This window comes from Larimichthys crocea, chromosome XI (genome assembly GCF_000972845.2).
Source record: "Larimichthys crocea isolate SSNF chromosome XI, L_crocea_2.0, whole genome shotgun sequence".
NCBI lineage: Eukaryota > Metazoa > Chordata > Actinopteri > Sciaenidae > Larimichthys > Larimichthys crocea.
The window spans coordinates 1,341,672-1,362,400 of NC_040021.1; the positions used below are offsets into that span (position 1 = coordinate 1,341,672).

General features: G+C 43.3%; 1 protein-coding gene across 1 annotated transcript; it reads right to left on the minus strand.

Moving 5' to 3' along the window:
- Positions 1 to 12,434: 12,434 nt before the first annotated feature.
- On the minus strand, positions 12,435 to 15,299 carry LOC109140070 (bifunctional protein GlmU). Its single transcript, XM_019265742.2, has 3 exons — positions 15,167 to 15,299; positions 13,670 to 13,858; positions 12,435 to 13,585 (listed from the first exon to the last, which is right to left on the minus strand). Exons 1-3 carry the CDS (start codon positions 15,167 to 15,169, stop codon positions 13,328 to 13,330), a joined length of 450 nt encoding a protein of 149 aa, XP_019121287.1. The 5' UTR covers positions 15,170 to 15,299; the 3' UTR covers positions 12,435 to 13,327.
- Positions 15,300 to 20,729: the final 5,430 nt, after the last annotated feature.

Here is a 20,729-nt window from a genome sequence, read left to right on the forward strand (position 1 = left end):
ATAAATCAAAACAGTGGTTCCCAACCTATGGGTCGCGACCCCGTAATGGGGTCGCCAAAGATCCACGGGGGGTCGCGAAGCCCTCCTGATTTTGAGGGGTTTAATTTTTAATAACCATAATTTAATAACCATAATAAATAAATGACAAAGCATTTCATTAATATGTGAAAAAGCAACAACATTGAAGTACAACATTAAACATTTATTCTGTTTGAAGTAGCCTAACTAAAGTGACTAAAATTATTTTTCGCGTATCACGTCACTGCCTCTAGTGCAGTCGCCGTTGCCTAGCAACTTACTCATAGACATATATACATAGACGCCGCATTGAGCGCTGAATCGTACGTAAACCGCGCCGCCATATTGGATGTGGCAGATCTGCCCGTAAACTAATAACAAGAAATGGACTGAACTTCATAAAGCGCCTTTCTACAAAGTTCTTCAAGTTAATGTCTCTTATACACCCATTCACACACACACTAATATATCTGGGAAACAAACAGGCACCAAAAACAACGTATAAAGTGATGATTATAAATGTTATGTAAGCACCAAACCAACGTACTGTTGTATATTATTCTATATATTTATATATATATTATATAATATATATATATATATATATATATATGTGTGTGTGTGTGTGTGTGTGTGTGTGCTCTTTATTCAGAAAACCCTCATGTCACATCTACATTTCAGGATCTGGTTATTATAGACACAGATTAAATGTTAAATATAAATATTTTCAATATTTATCATCACAGTAACAGTGTTACACACATTGTAGCTGTCACCACCTACTCACATCTGACAACAATATAACATACGTTGGTTTGGTGCTTACATAAGGAGTAAACATTTATAATCATCACTTTAAAAGTTACATACGTTGTTTTTGGTGCCTGTTTGTTTCCCAGATATATTAGTGTGTGTGTGAATGGGTGTATAAGAGACATTAACTTAAAGAACTTTGTAGAAAGGCGCTTTATGAAGTTCAGTCCATTTCCTGTTATTAGTTTACGGGCAGATGTGCCACATCCAATATGGCGGCGCCGTTTACGTACGATTCAGCGCTCAATGCGGCGTCTATGTATATATGTCTATGTTTATATGTCTATTGTTGGAGGTCCCGAACCCCACCAGTTTTATATGCTCATTCACCGAACCCTTCTTTAGTAAAAAATAAAATATGATTTTTTTTTTTACTGGTGCACAAAATGAACCATGCATTAACATCACCTTGTTCAAATAACAAAACCAACACAGTGGATGAACTCACATTACATTACATTACATTACATTACATTACATTACATTGCATTTAGCAGACGCTTTTATCCAAAGCGACTTACAGAGGAGGACATAAGCTGAGAAAGGTGTAAAGGAGCACAGAGTAGTTGTTAGTTTTGTTAGGCAGGGAAGCATTCTCGAATCAGAAAGGTTTTTACAAGTTTTTTAAAGGTCGAAAGGGATGTTGCTGTTCTAGTAGCTCACAACTCACAACAACTTACCTCAGTGTGACTTCTGCTGTTGCCTTTGAGAGACCAGTTCAGATATGCGTGGCTTCACCTTGGCAAGTGCCAGTCTCATGTCATTTTCACAGCAAAGTCTGTTCCTTTTCTTAGTTTTTATGTCCAGCATCCTCGAAAACGATTGCTCACAAAGATATGTTGTAACAAATGGTATAAAAAATTCCAGGGCGGAGGCTCCACCGAACCCCTGAGACCGACTCACCAAACCCCCTAAGGTTCGATCGAACCCAGGTTAAGAACCACTGGCCTAGAGGAAACACAGTTTTTGTTGAGTTATTATCTTTTATTTTAATCATCCAACCTTGTCTGTTTCTGACATCATAAATGTTATTATACTCTTGGGTAAATACCATATCCATTGTGCAAAATGGAGAAACTCTAAACCTTCTTATTCTTGTTAGATTGGATTAGATAGATACTTTATTCATCCCACCACGGGGAAATTCACTAATGACAGCAGCGAGATATAGAAACAAAAGTAGAGGAGGCCAAAACAAAAAAGAGACACAATAAACAGACAGAAATATCTAAACTACACAATGACCACGGAAAAGTAATCAACCTTCAAAAACAGACAGGATAAGTGTGGCATGATATATAAAGAGTACTGTAGTGTAAAGTGACCATGATATAATTAGCATTACAAAAGTAAGTGACCGCGATATAAATAAGAACTGCAAGGTATAAATGAAAATAAAATGGAATAAACTAGAAAACAAAAATTGCAATGAACATGAACAGGAAAAATATAGTGCTCATTACTGAGCAGAAAACCAACTAAAGGAATGTTATGATGTTATCTGTATCAGTGGGGAGGTGTCCGACACAGCCCATTGTTGAACAATGTATAAGAACCAACTGTTAGAGCTCCTCGAGGAGCCTTTTCTCTGTAACCCTTTCTGTGCTACACTGTTAAACGCTCCTTCTTGTACAAGAATAATAAATTCAACTTTGATACTTTGAATCCAGTCTTCATTATTCAAGGGTTCTTCTTTAAAAATTCCCGTAACAAGAAGAAGATATACGTTATTAATCCCCTCAACGGGGAAATTATTTTTTCACTCAATTATTTTATTTTATTTACATGCATTTTTAACTCAAAACACACATACTATGGACTGAGCTACTGCCGCCCAACTGTAAACTCAGTAAATATGCATAATGGTAAAATAGTAAAATAAATAGATAAAATAAAACAGTAAAGTATGGTAAAGGTTATGACATAAATAAGTGAAAACATATTTAAAGTTATATATATATATATATAATATTATATTTTAAAATGTTTGTATGAACTGCAAACATTTAGACCAAATTATTTCATAGGTGACTGTTGTTTATGTCCTGTGGTTTACATGGACTTTTAAAAGTTTTTAAATTTCCATACTGTCCATAAACTTATGTCAGGTATGTAATGTAACTTTCCTAGATTTTTCCTAAACCTTAAAAAAAGTTTTATTACTTAAACAAACACAGAAGTTTCATGCATGTGACAGGAAATTAGCTACAGAGACCAAAACTGTTTTTTGTACCAGGCTGTAAACATGTTTATTTCTGCTGTGAAGTTGGACATTTGGACATGGGGACTTATGGAGACTGACTCACTGCTGGAGCCAGCCTCAAGTGGACGATAGAGGAACTGCAGTTCCTGTGTCGGCTTCATTTAAGAACCATGGAGGAAAAAAACACATCAATACAAACAAAGAATGACAATGACTTTATTCAAATCGATTTTTCAATTTTGAAATAAAAACAAATTCTTAATAAAAATGATAGTCGGGGAAGGAAAACAGATTTGGATGTCGTCTTGAACACTGAATCTCAGCAGGCGTGTGCAGCCCGGTGTTCCCTGTAATTGTGTCATGGTTGAATCTCCATCATCCACAGTCTGATGTTACATAATGTTCCTTTAATGGGGACTCTCTGAACAGATGCCCTCTCGCTTCCCAGCCCTGCAGCACCACATTTAAGGTGAATTAGATGTTTTCCCCCCTCTTCATCTCTGTGGTTCATGCAGGGAGGGAGGGAGGACCATTAGCCTCCCCTCTTCACGCAGGGCGGGTCTGACATCAACCCTGCAGTATTATTACTGCAAAGAGCTGCTGATGGAAAACACTTGGCCTGCTCCGACGGGCCATTTCCATAAACATTTGCGCTGCAGGCGCAGGTAATAGGACGAAGCCATCGTTTCTGTGTTTGTGCAGAGAAACAGAGAAAATCTGATGCAAATTCCAGATGTGAGCTCCGACATGATGAAACAAACCTCCCACTCAGACAGAGGCAGCTCAGGAATGTGACAGGAAAACACATGGTGACAGCTGAGAGACGATGCATTCAATGAAACATCACGCTGATTTACATAAAGACCTCTTTAAAAACTGGAAGATTCATCTGACTCCACAAACTCACACTGAAAAGTTTGATTCAAACATTTTTCTGTCTTCAAACAGGATGAAACCAAATCACAACATGATGTTCACGGTCAACATGCTGAAGACTTAAAGAGGGACAGCGCCCTCACCTGGTGGGTCACTACACTTACAGCCAATGTGAAACCTCCCAGCAGCTTTTAGCCTCTGTGTGTGTCTCAGGACCAGATTATCCATCCATCCATGTTCTATCCATCCTGACGAGGGCTGCAGGAGCTGGAGCCAATCTGTGCAAGAGGTGGAGTACGTCCAGGTCATCACACGTGGACGCAAAGTTAACCTGCACGTCTTTGGACTGTGGGAGGAAGCTGGAGGACCCAGAGAGAACTCACACAGACATGAGGAGAACATGCAAACTCCACACAGACATGAGGAGAACATGCAAACTCCACACAGACATGAGGAGAACATGCAAACTCCACACAGACATGAGGAGAACATGCAAACTCCACACAGACATGAGGAGAACATGCAAACTCCACACAGACATGAGGAGAACATGCAAACTCCACACAGACATGAGGAGAACATGCAAACTCCACACAGACATGAGGAGAACATGCAAACTCCACACAGACATGAGGAGAACATGCAAACTCCACACAGACATGAGGAGAACATGCAAACTCCACACAGACATGAGGAGAACATGCAAACTCCACACAGACATGAGGAGAACATGCAAACTCCACACAGACATGAGGAGAACATGCAAACTCCACACAGACATGAGGAGAACATGCAAACTCCACACAGACATGAGGAGAACATGCAAACTCCACACAGACATGAGGAGAACATGCAAACTCCACACAGACATGAGGAGAACATGCAAACTCCACACAGACATGAGGAGAACATGCAAACTCCACACAGACATGAGGAGAACATGCAAACTCCACACAGACATGAGGAGAACATGCAAACTCCACACAGACATGAGGAGAACATGCAAACTCCACACAGACATGAGGAGAACATGCAAACTCCACACAGACATGAGGAGAACATGCAAACTCCACACAGACATGAGGAGAACATGCAAACTCCACACAGACATGAGGAGAACATGCAAACTCCACACAGACATGAGGAGAACATGCAAACTCCACACAGACATGAGGAGAACATGCAAACTCCACACAGACATGAGGAGAACATGCAAACTCCACACAGACATGAGGAGAACATGCAAACTCCACACAGACATGAGGAGAACATGCAAACTCCACACAGACATGAGGAGAACATGCAAACTCCACACAGACATGAGGAGAACATGCAAACTCCACACAGACATGAGGAGAACATGCAAACTCCACACAGACATGAGGAGAACATGCAAACTCCACACAGACATGAGGAGAACATGCAAACTCCACACAGACATGAGGAGAACATGCAAACTCCACACAGACATGAGGAGAACATGCAAACTCCACACAGACATGAGGAGAACATGCAAACTCCACACAGACATGAGGAGAACATGCAAACTCCACACAGACATGAGGAGAACATGCAAACTCCACACAGACATGAGGAGAACATGCAAACTCCACACAGACATGAGGAGAACATGCAAACTCCACACAGACATGAGGAGAACATGCAAACTCCACACAGACATGAGGAGAACATGCAAACTCCACACAGACATGAGGAGAACATGCAAACTCCACACAGACATGAGGAGAACATGCAAACTCCACACAGACATGAGGAGAACATGCAAACTCCACACAGACATGAGGAGAACATGCAAACTCCACACAGACATGAGGAGAACATGCAAACTCCACACAGACATGAGGAGAACATGCAAACTCCACACAGACATGAGGAGAACATGCAAACTCCACACAGACATGAGGAGAACATGCAAACTCCACACAGACATGAGGAGAACATGCAAACTCCACACAGACATGAGGAGAACATGCAAACTCCACACAGACATGAGGAGAACATGCAAACTCCACACAGACATGAGGAGAACATGCAAACTCCACACAGACATGAGGAGAACATGCAAACTCCACACAGACATGAGGAGAACATGCAAACTCCACACAGACATGAGGAGAACATGCAAACTCCACACAGACATGAGGAGAACATGCAAACTCCACACAGACATGAGGAGAACATGCAAACTCCACACAGACATGAGGAGAACATGCAAACTCCACACAGACATGAGGAGAACATGCAAACTCCACACAGACATGAGGAGAACATGCAAACTCCACACAGACATGAGGAGAACATGCAAACTCCACACAGACATGAGGAGAACATGCAAACTCCACACAGACATGAGGAGAACATGCAAACTCCACACAGACATGAGGAGAACATGCAAACTCCACACAGACATGAGGAGAACATGCAAACTCCACACAGACATGAGGAGAACATGCAAACTCCACAGAGACATGAGGAGAACATGCAAACTCCACAGACATGAGGAGAACATGCAAACTCCACACAGACATGAGGAGAACATGCAAACTCCACACAAAGTCAGTATGGTTTATGATCGTTTATATTATCTGTCAGAAGTTAAATTCATGTTTTTATTGTTTTTGATCTGTCTTCATGCTCTGAACGTGTCAGCGAACACAAACTGATCCTTCCTCATGTCAGACGTTACAAACTTTTCACAGGATTCATTTTGCAGCACGATGCTGCAGCGGCTCTCCTTCCAGAATTCAAACAACAGTTTAGATTCTCATTTCATCTTCACACGCCCGGAGCTCTGTGCACAGGGAGCATCTCACACACACATGAGATATGAATCACCTCATTAATAACACAAGTTTAATGAAAGAGCTCGTCGAGGTAAAAAAAAAATCTTTTTCCGTCCAGTTTGGTGCTGACAAAGACGGCGGCTAAGCGCGTTAGCCTCCTTGGTCCTGGCCTTTGATCAGCTGTTCCCTTCAGCTCTCACATGAAAAGCTCAGCAGGAAGTCACATGGCTCAACGCGGCAATTTGTGTCTCCGGGGTTGTGATGTGTCCTCGCAGAATGTCTTCACATCTGAGCTCGCTTTGAGTTGGTTTCCACCCATTGTGCCGCACGAATAAAGACCCGCCGGGTTTCACACACACACACACACACACACACACACTGAAACTTCTTTTTGTCTGTTTAGCTGAATTTTACCAAACGCTGTGATGTTTCTTCTAAAGGCGTCACGGATCGGTGCCGTTTGATTTTTGTTTGTTTGGATCTTTAGTTATCTAATTAAAGGTTCGAGCTCGTCAGATTTAAAACATTCGTTTGTGTTTAATCACCTGAGAATAAGAATCATTATGTTTTTGTCACAGGCGCTGCGGGTCCTCTGTCCTGGAGTCCGCCATGTTTCCACAGCAGCCTTGAAAGGACAAACTAAACACCGACTCTGGTTACAGCTGTTGTAGTTTCTCCTAAACACCAGGAAGAAGTTTGAAGAGAGAAAGAGTCGATGCAGGAACAGAATCTGGATTCAGATTCGATCAGCACTGCCTGAGTCTGACAGTTTGATCTGAGTTTGGTTTGATAGCAGAGGTGGATGTACAAAGACTGTCGGTTCAAAAAGAGGCGAGGCGGTCCAAACACGTGAACAAATCCATAACAGAGCAGGCGACGCTCAAGAAACCAGGATGAACATTCAGCAGTCAGACGAAGAGTGAAGAATAACGAGACACAAACATGTTTTTACAGCAGTATTCTGTTTTTTTAGTAAGAATAAAAGGAGGATAAGAAGACAACAGGAGCACACAGTGATACAAACACTGAGCTCAGTTACTGCAGCCGTGTGAAATGTTTGTCCGTCTAATGAAGCGGCGAGATGATTGGAGAGAGATCGGCCCGTCTGCTGCAGACGAGAGCTCCCGATTAGAAAATGTGCAGTGAACTTCCATTAACAATAATTGAGTCCCACTCCAGTGAGATGCTATGGAGGAGGAGGAGGTGGAGGAGGAGGGTGGGGGTCTGTGTTGTTATTAAAATGCCTCCTCCTCTAATGTGCAGGTAAGGACCCCTTCACCGCCGCCGCCCGCCGCCAGGCCCGTCTCTCTCTTTTAAGTGAGCGGCTTCATTGAGACAAATTTAGCTCAATTAAAACGCTTTAGCTCAGAGAGAGTTTCAGAGCGTCAGCACGGATCCTCACACTGTGCAGAGAGAAACCCCAACATGACCTCCAGACATCCAGGATGGAGACCAAGGACAGTTTAAACCACGAGGAAACAAACAGAGGATGGATGATAAAATGATGTATTCATAAATAAACGAGGAAAAGAGCCTGAAAATAAAAACACTGTAAACAGAAAATGAAAAATCATAATTCAAATATATCGTAAGTACATTGACAAACGCCGTCATTTCATAGATTTTACATGAATTATTATTATCTAAGAACTTTGTTCATCAAAGTTTTTAACACCAAATTTAACAATAAAAAAGGCAGGATATGTATCTGACTCAGCTGTTTGTGGGTCATGAAGAACTCCATCCTTATCCTTTCCATCCACCACCTCTCCTCTGGCACCGCCCTCAGGCCGACTTGACTTGTTGGCTTCAGGTTTAAAGCTCCCCTCAGAGACCTCCTGTCTCGTGCTGCCACCTGGTGGCTCCTGAAGCCGACACACACACACACACACACACACACACACACACACACACACACACACACACACACACACACACACACACACTGTGACCACGTTTTATTTACTGACAGTAAGAAACAAGGTTTGTATGTTCGTTATGTTAAAAATCTAAATCAAGTTTTAAATGAGTTGAATTAGATCAGAATGAGAAGTGAAACAGTGAAGCTGCTCTTACGTTATAAAGAACGAAAGATGAAAACAATTATTTATACAATTATATTATTTATTCTGTTGTCACACACAGAAGGACAGACGTGGTTAAACATAATGTTTGTTTGATTCATTTCCTTCTGGATTCATCTGTTGATTATTTATCACAATGTTTCGTGTCGTACACGTCTTTCCATCCTTCTTTCATCATCATCTTTCTTTACATCTTCAGCTGATCTGAAAACAAAGTCCAGTGTATTAGTGAAGTATTAAAATATATCTGCATCATATCTGCAGACACGACGTGTTTCCTGTCTGTCCTCTTCTGCTTCCTGCTGAGGATTCATGAAACAAAGATCTCAAACTCGTCGTCCAACCTGAAGCACACCCATCACCCTCCACCCCTCCTGCAGCACACCATCCATCATATGTGATAAACCATACTGGATCTATATTGTCATGGGCGTGCTGGTTGTTTAAAGGTTGTTGATGTTGACTTGACTCTGACTTTGTTGGAAGGACTCGTTCTTCTTGCACCTCTGAGGAGAAACTTTCTAACTTGTTGTTGGAAACCATCCGTGTGTTTACAGCCGCTCTGTGGAAACTTCCCTCGGCAGTGACGAGCAGCGGCTCGGAGGTTTTGATCTGTGTGTGTTATCCGCCCGGCCCTCGGCCTCATGCTGCGACATTCAAACAGAGCGGCGAGTCATTAGCCTGGGAGATCTTTGGCTGCCACATAAAAGCCGCCTGATCAGCGGCGGGGGGGCGGACGCTTGCATCCCAACGTCGAAGGACGTGCATAGGCCTGCAAGCGGCTTCTCTTGTTTTACAGACAGGCTGTTTAGCAGCTGACTTCCAAACGACCTGGGTTGGACTCGTTTGAAGTGAGGCGATGAGGGGAGTCCCTGCCAGCCGCTCACACGGCTCATTACTCAGACCGACGGACAAAAAGGCGACAGGGGAGGAGAAGTCACTAATGAGCGAAAGAGCAGATACTAAACGGAGGAATTACGAGACTCCGAGAAACTCAGAGAGCTGGAAGAGACCTGAGGGACCTGAGAGGTCACCACGCTCCGACACGAGCAAGTTTTAGAGCTACAGAACAACCACGATGGAAAAAAGAGTTCAAACCGTGATAACAGAGTGAAAATATGCAGCGCTGGAGATATCTGAATATCTGCAAAGACGTGGCTCTAATAAGTCACCTGTGACTTCATTCACAGCCGCGGAGGTTGCTGCTTGGTCCCTCTCCTTAATCTGCTGTTGCAAAGGTGTTTGGGGAGTATATCAGCATGCAAAGCTGCCGAAGAAAGACTAGTACCCCTGCAGCGTCTACGCATTAAATCACGCCTGCAGATTATGACGTAGCTGCCGGTACTTGTTCAAAGGAAACTGACTTTGTTTCAACTCAAATTCAGAATGGATTCTTGCGTGTTTTTGTGGTTTTAGGATGTTGGATTCACGCTGTCTCACAGGGTTAGTTGATGCGGAGCCTTCTGCAAAAAACAGGGCAGTGTCGTCTGCAAAGAGGTTGAACTTGTCTCAACTTTTGCTATGTACCAAGCTGACCAGTGGCAACCAGCAGTAGACCCTCCAGACTTCTCCTACAAATATTTGCTTTGTTTTAACTCTTTAATCACATCACCTGACTTCAGATCTGCTTTGGATGAGATAAAGGTGCTGAGATCTAACCTTACAGATTTTCTTTCAGTTACAAAGAGATCAGGTGAACATCTTAGTGTTTTCTATCTTTTTACACATCGTATATGAGGTAAAAAACTGAGGAAGCAAACACTTCTAAAGAGAATCTAACCTGTGTAACAACCTCTGGATCTCTAATAACAGCTGCCTGAATTTCAAAGACATTTATCGCCGCTCGCATTCAGAACAACTTTTAATGTCTGTCTGTATCAAAGCAGCCGGTCTTGAACACTACAGATGTGCAGAGATTAAAGTCGACTCTTTGTCGAGGAAGAGTCTCAGTGAAAATGTAATTGGTGGCTCGCAGCGGGACGCCGGCTGCTGTGAAACAAACCAACGCTAACTTGTTATTCACAGACAGACAACAGCAGCGCGGATGTTTAATCATCTCTGCAGCATGAAGATGACGTTTAAAGGAAGACAAACAGCATCTTTAGATCACAAGCTGCATTTCAGATCCAGAACATCCGCTTTGGGCTGCTTCGCCTTTCAATTTGTCAGAACTGAGCTGCTTTAGATGGAGGCGGGGTGGGATGGCGGGGGTGGTGGTGTTGGGACGGGGCAGACCACCAACGCTTTTTGTCGGCCAACCATGTGCGAGGACGCACCAAAACAAACGCACAAGCTGCTTTGAGCCGGGCTTTAATGTGGCGGCAGGCCGGCTGCCCGCTGACGTGCGGCCTCGTCCTGCTGGAGGCAGCACAAACACTGCAGAGGCACAAACGCTGCAAAACCTTTTACATTTTATTATTTACAATCTGACAATCAAATCTCACATCCTCGGTGAGCGTTTATCCAAAGCATCCCTTCAGTTAAAATCCAATGCCCAGGAATACTTATTTCTTTATTATTTTGTCAAGTACCATTTCTATAAACCATGTTTTTATGCCGTTTGTGCAGCACAATGTGGAAAATTTAAAGAAAAAAAAATATATAAAAAGATTAAAATGTGAAAAATCGTCCAAAAATTAAAAATATATATAGAAAAGTTTTTTACCTGGTGGAGGTGTGACAGACATAAGTGTAATAAAAAACCACAGTCATTTTATAATACAAACAGAATGTCATATAAATAACGTCCCGTTTTCGTGGATATGTGTGTGTTACAGTTTGTAGCAGATGTGGAGACACAGTAACATTAAAAATAACCTATAAGATAAATTATTTTCAATTTAAATTTCCACACAAAGACTATTTTTATCTTCACAGCTACAAGGCTGTGTAAGAAGCTAAAACAGTGAGATACAGAAAATATGTTTTCAGTGTCAGAGTAATTACCTGGAACACTGGTAGATATTTAAAATGTTTCTATTATTAATTAGAGTAAAAAAACAGAAGGTAGCAGGTCATTTAGTCTGTGAATATTAAAGTAATATTGATGATAACTAAAAACTGTAAAAATTCTCAATAATTTTGTGAAGTTTTTTTTTTTCTACTCTTCGGTTGCTGAAATTCAGCAGAAGGATAAAGTGCACAGGGGGGGTTTGAATTGTGTTTCGTTCGGGAGTCGTGCTCAGCAGAAGCTTTTATCATTTTAATATGCTGCATGTCCGGATTGATGATGTCTGTGCTGCACGTTTCCACGCTCTCTGCCTTAAGAGGTTAAAAAACAGATTTTTAAAACATAATAAATTAATCATATCAAAAAAAAAGAAATTAAAGTTTTTATAGAATTAAGAAATAGAGATAAAAAATAATGTACAATTAAACTAGGCTGTAAAAAATATAAACAATAAAATAAATAAAACAACAAAAAAAATAAAAGATGTAAAAATGTAACTTTTCAGATTTTGGAGCTTTTAAATCAGGAACTCTCAAATTTGCATTTCTGCTGATTTAAAGTTCAAGTCCACAAAATTTGTAGGTAATGACATAAAACATGTAAAAAAAAAAAGGTCTTCTAATAACTTTCAACTAAATTAAGAGTTGCTTCTTTAGATTTTATTTTGAAATGCCTCTTCAGAGCTCAGAGTTTATTAACATTTATTGGGGACTATTTTCAGCGGTGGATGAATCCACATTGTGGCTCTAGTGTTCATGGTCATGAAGGAAACATGTCATCAGTCGGCCTGAGGTCCAGTTAAACTCCATGAACTGGATCCATCTGAAGGTTGTCAACACTCTCCGCCTCCCTCCGACCCGCCCGCCCGCCACACGGCGACAGAGGCCTTCCTTTCTTCGCGGCGGCGGCCGTGACCGAGCCGAGGTCACGGCTAATCCGGCAGTTTTACATCTATTAGCAGAGAGCTGCGACCCCCGCAGAGACCGTCCTATTGGCTGCTGGGGCTCAGGACAACTGTGTGTGTGTGTGTGTGTGTGTGTGTCCACAGTCTGTCTGAGCAGTGATGGTGAAACATCTCACACGTGAACGTCACAATGAAAATAATGATCAGTCCATGTGTGAAAAGTCTGCACGCTGTCTGAATGGTTACGTGCACGTTACGCAGTCCTACGTGACTGAACGGATTGTGACAAATCAAACCGAGCTGTGACTGTCTCACAGTGATACGCAGCCGTTCTAGTCAATGTTTCAAACCCCACCGGCTCCATCGCAGTCCGGTTCAAAAGCGCAAAACAAATGAAGTACGGAGCAGATTTCCACATGCAGAAGAATCTGAGCATGTGAACAAAGTCTGGAGGGAGAAACGATGAAAAGATTTTGAACACTGAAAGATTCAAATGCGTGGACGCGACGCAGGACTTTCTTAAAGTTTTAAACATTTACTGCCAGTTGATATCAGAGCAAAACATTCCAGATAAAAAGTTTTAAAGATCAGACATTACAGACATTTTTTATTTTCGACTGCGTTGTTCCAACAATCACCATCTCAGGTTCGTTTGAAATTTGAATCCACCAACTTTCAGTCGTCTTTGCTCTGTGAGCGAGCTTGGACCACGAGCTCAGGGAAGCCCGTCCGTCCGTCCATCTCTCTGGTGAACTTCAGGTCGACCGCCTCGCCGATGACCACCTCGGCTGTGGTGAACACCTCCAGACCTCCCAGCACGTGACCTCCGGTCGTCTTACCCTCGATGTCCGACAGGCTGATGTGGAGGTGGGCATCCGGGTTCAGCGTGCCGACCAGGGAGACGATCTCGAACCTCCCGTCGAGGTGGATCACCTGAGGGAACATGGATGACGACACGTGAGACTCTTTCATTTTCTAGAAGGCGACTCTCTCAGGCCTTCAGCTGCTCAGAACTACCTCGTTTGTGTTTGTTGCCGTGGCGTTGGCGAGCCGGAGCGTCGCCTTGGTGACGCTGCCCACGCAGGTGATGATGAACGGCGCTCGGAGGCGCCTCTCCTCCACAAACGCCTGCAGAGATCCCAACAGCTCCTGACCCGGACCGACCCGGATCGCGTGGACCTGCAGGGATGATCCTCCTGCTGAACTCTGGGAGAAAAAGATGGTTTCATTTGTTTCCTTCGACCTGTCCTGATTTATTTAAAGCTTACATGACCTGTTGCCACGGCAATCGCAATGAGGCTTACATCCTGTAACATCACACGTAACATCAACCCTCCAGTCCTCCAGTCTGCGGGGACGTCACCGAGACTACGTCCAGGTTTTAGACAGTCTGCGGGGACGTCACGGAGACTACGTCCAGGTTTTAGACAGTCTGCGGGGACGTCACGGGGACTATGTCCAGGTTTTAGACAGTCTGTGGCCACAGAGACTACGTCCAGTTTCAGACAGTCTGTGGGGACGTCACAGAGACTACGTCCAGGTTTTAGACAGTCTGCGGGGACGTCACGGAGACTACGTCCAGGTTTTAGACAGTCTGCAGGATCCGATGACCTGTCACGTCACACATGATTCACATGACCAATAACATTTATAGAGTTAACTAAACATTGTGAGTACGTTCTCAAACGTTTCCACGTGTTTCTGTTGACTCGTCCAACAGACGTGAGATCAGCCGGAGAAACACAAACGGACGAAATCAGACACAAATGTTTTGTTCAGAGTGTGTGTGTGTGTGTGTGTGTGTGTGTGTGTGTGTGTGTGGTCCATTCAGGTCTTTAACAGGATCACTGAGCTTAACCAAACACCAGCGTGACCTCCGACCCTGCAGGAGGAGGAGGGTGGAGCTCCCCCTGGTCCACAGGTTTACAAAGAGCTCATAGAAAACAGACATTCATTCACTCACACACTCAGTGTGACGATTTAAAGGCGTTTCTTACAAACACATTAAACATGTCGGACAATAGTTGCGGAGTTCGAGGTTCAAACTGTTTTCAGGATTTTGTGGGCGGTGCTTAAAGGGCGGCTCGATGACACGCTGAGGCCGCCCTGAGCAGAGAGACAGATGAATTCATCTCAGCTCAGAGTTTCAGAGTTAGTCATGTTCATTTTCAGAGGACACGTCCCCACAGTCCTGCAGCTGACAATTCATTTTTATTGACTTTGACACCTGATTTCATGAAGTTGATGATATTTGTAATCAGTCAAAGTTGGCTGGTTAATAACACTTTCTTCTTTGGTCTGACAAACTCATTAATGCTGACTTTAGTCTTTTTTATGTCTAACAGGAGTTACAGTTTGAATGTACTCCTCTTGTTATGTTGTTTTTTTACAGTGTTGAGGATCAGAAAGATCTTCATGAAGACAAACATCCGCTGAGGTCGGGTGGTGTAAGGACGTAAATCACATGAGCTGACATGTATCGTGTGTTTTCTTAGTTAAAAAGTGAGAACTCACCATGCTGCACGAGTCTCCGGCTCCTGAAGGACGAAACAAACTCTTCAGTTAAACATTTACTCTCATTACTGGGAGGAACCGAGCACGCTCAGTAAACTGCACACACACTCTGACTGCTTCCTGTGAGGTGTTTGTGTTCGTGGTCTCTTGCTGCCACCTGCTGGAGTTTGTACAGATGAAGTCCAGCTAGGAAACATTCACAGAGTTATGGAGAATCTCACAGACAGAAGAAGTTTATGTCTCTTAATAAACCATGAAACTTATTCACATTATTATTTTTCTTTGTTACAAGTTTCCTTAAATGTGATGTTACAATATGCAAATGAGGCGTAATCTAATGTAACTTTAGGTGAAATCTACAGACAAACAAACAGACAGAAATCTGGATTCTGCTGTTTTCTTTCTTTTATAGACGACGTGTTACTGAAGAAGCATTAAAACAATCTCTCACATTTCCAGAAACTCTGAGGAACTTCTCAGTTTGAGCTCTAGATGGCGCTGTGGTTTGGAGAATGCCTCCTGATGCAAAGGACTGCTGTCACTGTTCATGTTGACTCTTATTTTACAGAACATGATGCAGTAATTTATCTAGATTAGATTAGACTTTGTTCACTTGTTACAGCAGCAGAAGATGTGATACACACAACAGGAGACTTTATTCATTTATTCATTATATTCTGTTTGTGTTTTTAATTCTTAAATTCCAGTGAAGTTTATTATTGATAATCGTCATTTTGGATGATAAAGTTTGTTAAACTGTAAAATATTCTGCCTCCACTCGGAGGTGCCTGACCCGGACCGACCCGGACCGACCCGGATCGCGTGGACCTGCAGGGACGATCCTCCTTCTTCATATTTGATGCCTTTGCTGTCGTGTGCAGTGTAAAAAGTCCATGTGAAGAAGGACGGACGGGTCAAACCAAAGGTCAACGCTGACGTATTTAAAGCTTTATGTCACGAAACAGCATCTGTGTTTGACAAGTGGCAACCTGCAGTTCCTCTAACGTCCACTTGAGGCTGGCTCCAGAAGTGAGTCAGTCTCCATAAGTCCCCATGTCCAAATGTCCAACTTCACAGCAGAAATAAACATGTTTACAGCCTGGTACAAAAAACAGTTTTGGTCTCTGTAGCTAATTTCCCCGTTCATGACAACTGTACTGAGGGTGAATTTATATACAACTCACCTGTTCACATTATATTAAGGCTTAAAGTTATGCAGGATTAAGAGCGTGGAGTGTGAATAGAGGTAAAATAAAGTAAAATAGTTTCTTGATTTCATTCAAACAGCAGGTGAACCGTGGATGATCCCAGACCTGCTGATGTATCTTCAGTATTTTCCTGTGTAATAATGAGCAGATTAAATCAGGGCTGTGGCGGTGTCGGGGCTCCTGGGAGCCAATGAGGCCACGCTCCGGCGATTATTTCGAGTAGAGGCGCTCGCATGTATTCCCCCTGCGGAAGCCCTTATTACTATCAGGTTACAGCGTCCATGACAACATCCTGCAACTTAAAGCAACAGGACTTCAGCTCAGAGGCAACATCACTCTTCTGTTCATCATGAAGACATGCAGTCTGTCTTCAGCTGGATTTGGTTTAACAGTATCGTGATGCATGATGTTCACAATGAACTACAAACACCACGAGGGGCAGCGGTGACCTCGCTTTGACCCCGGCAGAGAAACTTAAAGCTGCAGCGTGTACAGTGCTGCTGTGAACACACAAAGGTTAAAGGTCTGACAGACGTGTTGTGGGGACAAGGTTGAAACCTGCATTGCAGGGGTCCCCAAACCTTTTTCGGTGCGGGCCACATCAACTTGCTTTTCAGTGATGGGGGGCCGGGGTCAGTCTATAACCGAAATGATCAGTCCCACCAGGATTTCGTGGCCTTTTTTGAAATAGTTGCGGCCTAAAATCCCTGATGTTGCATGAGGTTTTCAAAAAAATTGCGGTTAAAGTTGCTTTTTACATTTTTGTTGTGATTTTGTTGCGGGAGGAAGTGATAGATAAATTGCGATTCGACAGTCGCGGAGAGGGCGCAGCGAGCACTAAGTCCACGGCCCCGGGAAGCGGCGAGGTCCGGGCAGGAGGGCGCTGTAAAGCTTACGGCCGGAGCCGTGAGCCACCTTCGCCCCCGAGCCTTTCCAAGCCGGCTCAGAGCCGGTTGCGGCGCACCGCGGAGGCCAGCCAGCGCCGGGGAGACTGCGCGAGTTGATCACGAGCAAAGTCACGGCGGAATATACCATTGTGTGAGGGGATGAAAATTAGCTAGTACTGTAAATAGTTCGTAAATAAGGTAGATTTTAATCAGAATGCCAAGCTTAATCGTGGAGTGTGAATATTTTATAATAGGATAATGCAATTTTGAAAAATAGGCCATGTTTAGAGGGATTGTTTGGGATCGTTAAGTGGGCCACTCCAATTGTTTAGGCGGGCCGGATGTGGCCCGCGGGCCGTAGTTTGGAGACCCCTGCTGTATTGTTTACGTCCACGTTAAGCGCGAAGGAGAAACTACGACGGCCATGAAACTTAAAGTACAAAAAGACCCGACATAGAGGCAGTGTGAGGGAACAAAAACACAATGTGAGTGTGAGTTATGAGTGTTATATTCTGTAAACACCGGACCTTTAACTTGTCTTCTTCTACCCATGTCTTTACGTGTACGTAGGAATCGTATAAAAACCATAAAAAACACAATAAATAAATAAATAATATTCATCCCGGCTGAACTCTTGTGTGGTTTCACGTCTCACCTCGCTGCAGTGATGTAGGAATGTACTCCGAGACGCTGTGACATCACTGGTGGGCGGGGTCATAAATCTGTGATGTATGACAAAAACACCACAACATGGGACCTTTAAAATCCAACATTTTCTTCCAAATATGAACATTTTTTAAAATATTATATCAGATTTATGTTTATTATTATTTATTTATTTCATTTGAAGTCATTTTCACAATTTCACTGATTGAAATAAATCAGTTTTCTCTCCGCCTCCTTTTTCTTAATTATGAAAATATTTTGAAAAAACACTCGTAACGAGTGTTTTTTCAAAATATTTTCATAATTAAGAAAAATTCCTTCAAACTGAAAACACGAGGAGTTTAATCGTCTGTCCAACTCGTCAACACACATTAAGAGATAAACGTTTCCGTCTGTATGGATTCAAAACAAAATGCACGTTACATTGTTTTAGTGAAGCTTCCCTTTAACAGGATTTGGGTATTTAATCAGTGTTTTTGGCATATGTGTGTGTGTGTGTGTGTGTGAACTAATTAGGACCAGCAATTACCCCAAACTGTGGCTGCGTCTCCGGCTGAAGGGGTGGGCGAGCGAGCAGAGTTTGAAGGGGGGGGGGTGCCGGTCCAACAATAGCAGGCTGTCAGTGCCAGCGTTGCCATGCATGACAGATGTATGTGGACACGCCAGACAAAGGCACGGCTGTGTGTGTGTTGGGGTGGTGGTGGTGTTGGTGGGTGGAGGGGGTCAGCTTGTGTCCGATGCAGAAGAAGAAGAAGGAGAAGAAGAAGTGGAGGAGCGCTGCTGGCGGCTCAGGCATCGTTCCCAGCAGCCCCTGCTGCAGCGCCTTCGGGCCCAGCCGGCTGATGGAGGGACGACTCGGTTCATTATAACGTCATCTGCATAACGAGGAGCACCATCACCAACAAGACAGAGCGCCATGTGACCACGAAGACCAGTGACGGCCAATCAGGAGCGACCTGCTGGTCACCAAAACAAACATGTTCAACAACACAAAATCTACTTCTGCTAGGACGACTGAAGGTCAACACACCATCAGTGCTCCAGAGAGACAGATATTTATCACGTTACGCTGCATCGATCGGCTTCTACACTCTGACTCCTGATAACGGAGGCTACCTGGTTACACCTGAGAGCTGAGATCCATCTTCACATGTAGAAAGGATCCAAAATAAAGAATCTGGATGTGTGTGAGCCCTCAAAGGTCATTGTTTCCCCTCCAGAATAAATGAATAAACCAGAAACATGCCAATCTCACACACACACACACACACACCAACAAATAAAGTCCTTAATTAGGTTGGAGTGTGTTCAACAAGCTCATTAGAGCTTTGGGCCAGAATCCGTCCCCCTGCTGCTTCTTGTTAATTCAGCTCGTGCTGGCACAGTTCGTCCTCAGTCGTTAACTTTTCACCACGACGTGGAATCAAATCAAGATTATCGAATTAAAGGAAACACTCCGTTAATTTCAAGGTCAGCGTCACGTCAGAACGTTACACGCGAGTCACAGCAAACACCGGAAAGATTAAAGGTTAAAGAAACATCATGAAGAGTGTGTGTGTCCAGCCGGAGGTCGAGCTGAGATGTTTCCACATGCACTGTGTGTGTGTGTGTGTGTGTGTGTGTGTGTGTGTGTGTGTGTGTGTGTGTGTGTCCATGATGCCACTCAGCAGCATGTTGGAATGACATGTATGAACATGTCAGAGCCACGGGCAGCTGCATGTGTCAGGTGTCTCATGGGAAATGTGTGTGTGTGTGTTTCTATGTGTGAAGTAATTAAGAGTGTGCAGCAGTGTGTGTGTGTGTGTGTGTGTGTGTGTACAAACTTTCTAACTGTGTGTGTGTGTGTGTGTGTGTGCACGTGCAATTAGTGTGGACAGTTATTTTTAGACAGCGAAGACACAAAGTTCAAGTGAGGACATTTTCAAGACACTTTGGAGTTTTGGACGTGAAGACTTTGAGGAAAGTGGAGACAGTATTTAAGAGACAGAGGACAGAGTGAAGAGTGAGGACAGTTTTAAAGAGACAGAGGACAGAGTGAAAAGTGAGGACAGTTTTAAAGAGACAGAGTGAAAAGTGAGGACAGTTTTAAAGAGACAGAGGACAGAGTGAAAAGTGAGGACAGTTTTAAAGAGACAGAGGACAGAGTGAAAAGTGAGGACAGTTTTAAAGAGACAGAGTGAAAAGTGAGGACAGTTTTAAAGAGACAGAGGACAGAATGAAAAGTGAGGACAGTTTTGAAGAGACAGAGTGAAAAGTGAGGACAGTTTTAAAGAGACAGAGGACAGAGTGAAAAGTGAGGACGGTTTTGAAGAGACAGAGGACAGAGTGAAAAGTGAGGACGGTTTTACAGAGACAGAGGACAGAGTGAAGAGTGAGGACAGTATTAAAGAGACAGAGGACAGAGTGAAGAGTGAGGACGGTTTTGAAGAGACAGAGTGAAAAGTGAGGACAGTTTTGAAGAGACAGAGGACAGAGTGAAAAGTGAGGACGGTTTTAAAGAGACAGAGTGAAAAGTGAGGACAGTTTTGAAGAGACAGAGGACAGAGTGAAAAGTGAGGACGTGAAGCGGCTTTACTGGAGAGAGAGGACACAAATATGGACATTTAAGGACAGCGATGATGTCCTTTGAGAGTGATGGTATTTCTCGGAGTAGGAACATTTATGGACAGTGAAGACATTAAAGAAAATGGGGACACTACCTGGAAATTGACTTCAAGGACAATTGCAAAAGTGAGGACTTTGAAGGGGGCATTGAAATTCAGGCTTCATTGGAAAGACATTTTGAAAAGTGGACATTTATGG